The sequence below is a fragment of the Charadrius vociferus genome, unplaced genomic scaffold (assembly GCF_000708025.1).
Source record: "Charadrius vociferus isolate BGI_N301 unplaced genomic scaffold, ASM70802v2 scaffold477, whole genome shotgun sequence".
NCBI classification, from domain to species: domain Eukaryota; kingdom Metazoa; phylum Chordata; class Aves; order Charadriiformes; family Charadriidae; genus Charadrius; species Charadrius vociferus.
The window spans coordinates 44,153-51,974 of record NW_009649449.1 but is presented as its reverse complement, the minus strand read 5'-3'; the positions used below and the strand labels follow the sequence as shown (position 1 = coordinate 51,974).

The 7,822-nt window shown below is 40.2% G+C and overlaps 1 protein-coding gene across 1 annotated transcript in view; it reads left to right on the top strand.

Moving 5' to 3' along the window:
- Positions 1 to 450: 450 nt before the first annotated feature.
- MFN2 (mitofusin 2) overlaps positions 451 to 7,822 on the top strand; it is a 9,895-nt gene continuing 2,523 nt past the window's right edge. Inside the window, exons 1-14 of the mRNA XM_009889540.1 lie at positions 451 to 625; positions 1,322 to 1,457; positions 1,814 to 1,976; positions 2,519 to 2,643; positions 2,966 to 3,074; positions 3,167 to 3,274; positions 3,684 to 3,837; positions 4,084 to 4,151; positions 4,325 to 4,446; positions 4,776 to 4,902; positions 5,584 to 5,688; positions 6,208 to 6,310; positions 6,984 to 7,204; positions 7,353 to 7,502. Of these exons, the coding sequence (XP_009887842.1) occupies positions 451 to 625; positions 1,322 to 1,457; positions 1,814 to 1,976; positions 2,519 to 2,643; positions 2,966 to 3,074; positions 3,167 to 3,274; positions 3,684 to 3,837; positions 4,084 to 4,151; positions 4,325 to 4,446; positions 4,776 to 4,902; positions 5,584 to 5,688; positions 6,208 to 6,310; positions 6,984 to 7,204; positions 7,353 to 7,502 (1,866 nt within the window). The remainder of the gene's footprint in view (positions 626 to 1,321; positions 1,458 to 1,813; positions 1,977 to 2,518; positions 2,644 to 2,965; positions 3,075 to 3,166; positions 3,275 to 3,683; positions 3,838 to 4,083; positions 4,152 to 4,324; positions 4,447 to 4,775; positions 4,903 to 5,583; positions 5,689 to 6,207; positions 6,311 to 6,983; positions 7,205 to 7,352; positions 7,503 to 7,822) is intronic.

Genomic DNA, 7,822 nt, shown 5'->3' with positions numbered 1-7,822 from the left:
CAGAGCCTGGCCCAGCAGGGAGCTCGGCAGCCTGTGTCCCTCATCCCCTGGTCCCTTTGCCGCAGGGATGGGGACAGGCTGGACTCGGCGTCGCTGAAAGAGCTGCGGGACGGAGTCTGGCCAGGGCGGGGGAGAAGGCAGGAAAACTGAAGTCGTTCAAGAGGGATTCGAGCTGACCATGCCTGACTTGTGAAAACGTAACTCATCCTGAAAGTAAGCGGAGGGAGGGGAGAAGCGATCGTTGGGGGCCTGTTTACTGGAAGGGACAAGAAAAGATGAAATTTTTTTGTTTCTGATATTTGAGTAATTCCCAGTTTTAGAAAGCTGAACAATTTCTTTGTGAAAGAAAGAAGGTTGTTTTTTTATCTAGTTCTTGGTAGGATGCTTAGTTGGCTAGCTCTTGGCACTTGGTGAGCCACCTTTATTTACTGGATTTTTTCCTGTAGCGCAATGTCCCTGTTGTTTACTCGTTCCAAGTCGATAGTTGCAGTGAAGAAGGATAAGAGACACATGGCTGAGGTAAATGCTTCTCCGCTTAAGCATTTTGTCACTGCAAAGAAGAAAATCAATGGTATTTTTGAACAGTTGGCTGCGTACATCAATGAGAGCTCCTCGTTCCTGGAAGGTAAGCTGAATTCTTGAATGACAAGTGTGTCACAGTGCTTTGCCCACGTACAGTTCCCCAAACACACACCAAACCCCCCTCATTCAGTTAAATGGCATTGCTAGACCTGTGCCAGACATACATGTCTCTTTATATATAAATATTTTTAAGAAGAACAGAAAATTATTTTGTTGAATTTGGGTGGAGTTCAGGGTTCATATTTTAAAGCTGACAAGTTCACACATTTTAGGACACTAAGATAGTTAGCAAGCTACGCTTGGTTTTTATGCTGTTTGGGATTTTTTTAATAAACAAGGTCCTTTAGGTTTTTCGCCTGTAATTCTTTCAGTATTCTTGCCTGGTCATGTCGTTGCTAGTGACACTTAGCATATGCCAATAATTGGCTTTGACAATTTAAGACGCAGACAGAAGATTTTTGTTCTTTCAAGGGTGTTGGAATGTTTGAAATGTTGCCTGTGTTCTGTTTAAGGCAGTCCTGAGGATGAGAATGGTTACTGATACACAAAAGAGACCAGCTGATAAACGCTGATGCAAAATTGCCTCAGGGTGTAGTTGCATGAGTCAAGATTACCCACACTGACTTTGGGACACAGATAAACATTTAGTTATGTGTGTTATGTCACGAAGAGGTATTTCACCCAGTACTGAAACAGATGGCTTCTGGAATTCAGAGACATTATGTATTTTGATTTTTAGAAACACACAAGAACATAGAGCTTGATCCTGTCACCACAGAAGAGCAGGTACTGGAAGTCAAAGGCTACCTGTCAAAAGTCAGTGGCATTAGTGAAGTGTTGGCAAGACGACACATGAAAGTTGCTTTTTTTGGAAGGTGAGTCACGTGCTTCCATTGCCTACGCTCCTCGCTCAGTAAAACAACTGGTATTGTTAGGATTATAGCCAGTTAAAAATAGTTATAGAAACACTAGTGCTGCAGCTTTTGCTTGTAACATGCATGTCCCGGGTACTAGTCCCTGTAAATTGGAAACAAATAGTGTAGCACATAATTCTTTGATTTGGAAGAATTCTTGAGAAAATAGAAAATTCTTTTTGTAAGTTGCCTATGGCACCTAAATTGTTAATACTTCTGATACTGCTTTGGTTTAGAGAACTTGCTTTTTCTAATATCAAAATGAGTATACCCAAATCTCAGAAGCCTACCTGTACCTTTCTTTAATCTGACTTCAGGACAAGCAATGGGAAAAGCACTGTGATAAATGCCATGCTGTGGGACAAAGTCCTTCCTTCAGGAATTGGACACACCACTAATTGTTTCCTGCGTGTAGAAGGGACAGATGGACACGAAGCTTTCCTGCTTACTGAAGGCTCAGAGGAAAAGAAGAGTGTTAAGGTACAATTTTCTTAAGCATAAGATAAAGGAGAAGAGCTCTTCAGAAGTGCTGGAAAAGAGAAGGAAAAAGAAAATGAAAGCACTATGAATAAATTTCACAGTTAAGAATTTTAATAATTAAAGGAGTAGAGATAAAGAGTAGGGTTTTGTTAGACATAGGAAGGGAGGAATGGAGCAAGTTATAAGATGGAACTTTTTCATTTTATGAAAAAGATAATATATTGAATTTGTTAGCGATAGTAGGGAACTGAGGTGATGAGTCAGGAAGTTCTGAGCTCTGTATGACTGACAGAAGGCACAGATTTGCTGATAATTCCTCAGTAGCCTTTCTTGACAGGAAAATTTGTCATCAACTCTCACTAGTTGCTTGCATTTTGACTAGAAGACTCAGTCAAGTTTTATGTGGAAAACCTCCCAGAGAAAAAGAAATTTGGAGTTGGTTTTTATCTTAAATTGTCTGTGAACAGCCCTGAAGGGGAGATAATTGTGTTAATAGGTCTTGGCATACAGGAAATGTTGCAAATTATCCATCTTTTTAATAGACAGTAAACCAGCTGGCTCATGCCCTTCATCAAGATGAACTTCTGAATGCTGGCAGCCTGGTCAGCGTAATGTGGCCCAATTCCAAATGTCCTCTCTTAAAAGATGACCTAGTGCTGATGGACAGGTGAGAAATACCTTTCTTTCCTTTCCTGCTTATCACAGATTAATTACAGAAATGTCTTCAAATGCAAACTTAACAAACGTCGAGGAAATTGGCCCTGTTCTAATCTATGACAGTGACTAAAGTCCTTTGCTGTAGTTAGCAGTCAGAGTTTCTCTTGATTGGAACTTCCTTTTAGTCTGTACTCTGTGTCACCTCAGGGCAGTGTAGCTCAGACATGGGAAACTGGTGCCCTGAAAAACTGAAACATGTTTTTTATTAACTTTTTATTTTTATTTTTGCTGTTTCCACAGCATAATAATGTCTCTTCTCTTTTTATTGCTAGCCCTGGCATTGATGTAACCACGGAGCTGGACAGTTGGATTGACAAATTCTGTCTAGATGCCGATGTATTTGTCCTGGTGGCAAATTCTGAATCGACATTGATGCAAACTGTATGTTCACGTCCACCTGTTCAGTGAATTTGGCTAAAAGTTAAAAAATTTTGATGTATTAATCTTAAAAGGTTTTGTTCTGTTTTGCTTAGGAGAAACAGTTCTTTCACAAGGTGAACGAACGTTTGTCTCGACCCAATATATTTATTTTAAATAACCGCTGGGATGCGTCTGCCTCTGAACCAGAATACATGGAAGAGGTTTGTGGCGTGTTTAAATTCCTTCTCTTTGCATGGATATTGTAGAGTCCATTTTGACCCTGGTACTTGCCAGTAGAATCATGACGTGTTGGATGTGATTGTTTTACAGTTTAGATTTTTATTGCCGTAGTGTGGAGACTACAGGGAGTATTAGACTAGTGATCAGGACGTGATTCTTCACATTTCTTAGCTGGGAATCAAGAGTTTCACAGGGATCTCTTGAGGTTAGATCACTTAGATAACCTCTGGAAGATTCTATAAAACAGCAAAGTGTGTGTGGGGGGTTCTTATTCTTTTGCATTGGTAAATTAGACCAGCAGAGGGCATCTGGGTACCTGGTCTAACCTTTAAGAGATGAAGCGTAAAGTGGATTTAACTGCATGTGGGGTTTATCCTGTTTATCCCTCAGGTGCGTCGACAGCACATGGAGCGATGTACCAGTTTCCTGGTAGATGAGCTGGGTGTGGTGGATCGAGCCCAGGCAGGGGATCGAATTTTCTTTGTGTCGGCAAAAGAAGTGCTGAATGCCAGGATTCAGAGGGCTCAAGGGATGCCAGAAGGAGGTGAGGAAAGCGAATAGAAACTTTCAATTTTCTTATAGGGAAGAAAATAGAGAATATCTTGTTCCAGAAAATGGATAAAATTGAGGTGGGTCAGATTATTAATAGAGCAGTGAAAAAAAAAAAAAAGATGTATTTTTGCAGTACTTTTGCATTGGCTTCACGGTAAAGGAGTAGCATTTCATGATGTCTAACATCTAAATGCTTTCTCAAAACTTAAGTGGTTGTTTTGTGCTTTCCTTCTCTCAGGTGGAGCATTGGCAGATGGATTTCAAGTGAGAATGTTTGAGTTTCAGAACTTCGAGAGAAGGTTTGAGGTGAGCATTATGTGTTACTAACCTTCTGTTTAAATTTTACTCCTGAAAGGCTGGGCACTAGAGTTGATGAAGATGGAGAGGGACCACATTTTGTAAATGGATTTTATGGGAAGGAGAAGTTGTGTTAGTGTGCTTCTTCCTGCTCCTAATCTTGGGCTGCCTTTTATATACAGGAATGTATCTCACAGTCAGCAGTAAAAACAAAATTTGAGCAGCATACGGTGAGAGCAAAGCAGATCGCAGAAGATGTTCGTCTCATCATGGATTCTGTGCATATTGCTGCCCAGGAACAGCGGTGAGGAGAGCTGATGCTTGATGCTCGTGTAACTGAATCTTGTATTCTGGGAGAAATTTAGTGGAATATAAGCATTTAAAATGCAAAGCAGAATACAGCATGGTTGGGAGTGGGAAGGACACTTACTGTTGGTCTTGTTTCTAGTGAGTTGTGAAAGTATTGCTAGAAGAACCTCTTTTTTGTCCTGTGCCACGTGTATGTAATATATTATAGATGCTGACACATTTTGTTCTTGGGCAGGAGAATCTGTCTTGTTTCTGGAATTCAAATGATATAGATCAAAAATGCATTTATCTGTCTTTTTGATGGTCCCTTTTTTTTTCCACCAGAGTTTACTGTCTGGAAACGCGAGAGGAACGACAGGAACGTTTAGGTTTCATTGACAAACAGCTGGAGCTCCTCACTCAAGACTACAAGCGGAAAATAAAACAGATCACAGAAGAAGTGGAGAGGCAGGTAGGGAGGAGTGGCTGCAGAAAAACAGGCTGTCTGAAACTGCTCCCAGCATGGTGGGAAAAATGCAAAGTGCTGACAAAGGTTTGAAGTATTAGAAATGTGGGAGTTACAGATGGGAAAAAAAGAAATGCTTTCAGAAGAAGTCTTTTTTTTTTTTTTTTTTTCTTGAAGTAATAAAATGAAAAGTAGAATACTTGGGGGAAACTTTCAGAGACTCACATAAGATACTTTAAATAAACAATGAGACTTTGATTACTGTTTGAATTATTATTGTTACTATATTTCAGTCTTAAATGCTTCCTAAAATACTAAAATGTTTCAGATAGGTTTCCTTATTATTTCAGTCTAGAATGTCAGTCTTACTATCAATAGTTACATGCCATTTTTACTACTATGAATATACAGAAAAGGCCTATTCCTTTTTCACAGGTCTTACATTGCCTCTATCTTTTTCTGTCTGTGCTGTTACACAGAGCATAGATCCCACATACTTCTCAGCCATCTTTGTTTGCAAGTCACCAGTATTGCGTTTTGCACACAGTGGCTGCATGGCACTGCCCAATCGTAGCGCCTATTGTTCAGTAGTGCTTACTAAGAAATGGATGTCTTCAGCGGGGGTTTTCTGTCTCTCCCGAGGACAGAATATATATATAGAAACTCGGTCCTGTGCTGTTTCTCTAGGTGTCAAATGCAATGGCAGAAGAAATCAGGAGGCTTTCAGTGTTGGTGGATGAGTACCAAGCAGACTTCCATCCATCTCAAGTAGTTCTTAAAGTTTACAAGAGTGTAAGTGATGTTTGCTTCTTACAGGTTATTTTAAGCAATTTAAAGAGGCCTTTTTTTGCTCTGAGTCAGTAATTATGCCAGCTCTTTGAAATGCTTAATGTTCTTCCAGCTAGGATATGAGCTAAGCTTTTCCTGTTGTGGAAAATCTTTTGTTAGAATGTCTCTTGTGTTTGGATAGCTTCTGTAAAAAGTGAACATTTAAAAAAAATATATATTTTTTTAATTGTTATTTTAATAATCTCAGTGATAAATTGATACACATATGATACATCACATTGTGTAGATCAAACAGAACTTTCCCTAGGCTACAGAGTACATGTGAGATATTTTTTTGATTTGCATTTTCTTCTCCTTCACTGAGGAAGGGGGGGGGGGGGGAGAATGAAATTAATTTTGGAACACTAGGCAGACAGAATGCATACTCCTGTTCTGGGAGGGTTTTTTTAACTGCCAAGCTCTAGCACTTGCAGCCTGCATCTTATCTTTTTTAAGCTTAATAACTCTTTCTTTGTTTGTCAGGAGCTGCATAAACACATTGAGGAAGGCCTGGGCCGTAACATGTCAGATCGTTGCTCCAATGCAATCACAGCTTCCCTGCAGACAATGCAGCAAGAAATGATAGGTTAGTTCAACAGGTGATATTTTCTCCCCACTTTCCTTGAACCGTAATGCAAAATAACTAGGTAGATGTTTTGGGTTTCTCTTTAATCTGATGGCAGATGCGCAGCTGGCATCATCTTAGTTTCCGTCTTGATTAGTAATGCTGTTGTGTAGAGGACTAATTGCTCCTGCTTTTTCCACTCTGTGTCTGAAATTGTGCAGTCAATGAATACCTACAGTCAGCTTAATCCTTCAGGCCAAGTGGAACTGTGACTTTGGAAACTTGGGAGATTCTGAGACCAAGATCCTAGTGAAATGTAAATGACTTGTAACTAGGTGCCTGCCTGACTATGAGCTTTAATAGGAGTGTGGTGCCTAAACACTTTCAGAACTGGACTTCAGATTGTTTTCCAAGCTATTGCTAAACTGTAAACTTCACCAGCTACTTGTAAGGATTTAGGAGGGTCCATGGGAAGATTTCCTTCTGAGTTGATCTGAAGAACCAAGAATCAGATAGTAATTCATGATGTATCTCTCGCTTTGCAATGTGCTTGGCTTTAGAGAACTTAAGGTACTAGGAAAAATAACTGGAGGATGGAACAACCCATAACCACCCTGATTACAGAGTACAAGTCCAGTTAATTCTTGTGAACTCAGTAGCCACTTTTGACTGTTTTTATTTTCTGTGTGCACAGATGGTTTAAAACCCCTTCTCCCCGTCTCTTTGCGGGGCCAGATAGACATGTTAATTCCCCGACAGTGCTTCATGCTCAGCTATGATCTGAACTGTGACAAGCTTTGTGCCGACTTCCAAGAGGACATAGAATTCCATTTCTCTCTTGGATGGACGATGCTGGTGAACAGGTTTTTGGGACCAAAGAATGGTCGTCGGGCCTTGATGGGCTATAACGACCAGGTAAGATACCTCATTGAGAGATTGGGGTAGATGTGGTATTCATCATTTTAGTGGCTGCTGAAGTTGTTTTTGTGGGAAGGGCAGTGGCTTGCCTTCTCTTATTCTGTACTTTGTTTTTGTTTTGTTTTGTCACTACTTTTCTAATTAGGTTCAACGCCCTTTAACACCAGCAAATCCCAGTCTACCTCCATTGCCTCAGGGCTCTATGACCCAGGAAGAGCTCATGGTGTCGATGGTGACTGGCCTGGCCTCATTAACTTCCCGAACTTCCATGGGGATCATCGTGGTTGGTGGTGTGGTGCGTTGGCAATCTGAGCAGCATTTATATAAATAAAGTTGGAGCACTGACTTTAAAAGTGTTTGCACTGCTGAGTCCTGTAGATATTTGCTATTCACAGATAGTGAAATACTTTCTCCTTTCATCTTCCATTTGAGTATAAATATTGAGCTTATTTGGTGTAATAGTTGGGCTTGGAGCCAGGATTGTTGTGAAGATAGGCCCTCAAAGTATGTTACAAAAGCATTAAATAGTCTCTGATTCCTTTGTGACAATAAAAGATAATTCGGTATTTTTCTTTTCCCATTTACAGAGGAATCAGGACAGAAATATCTACCAAG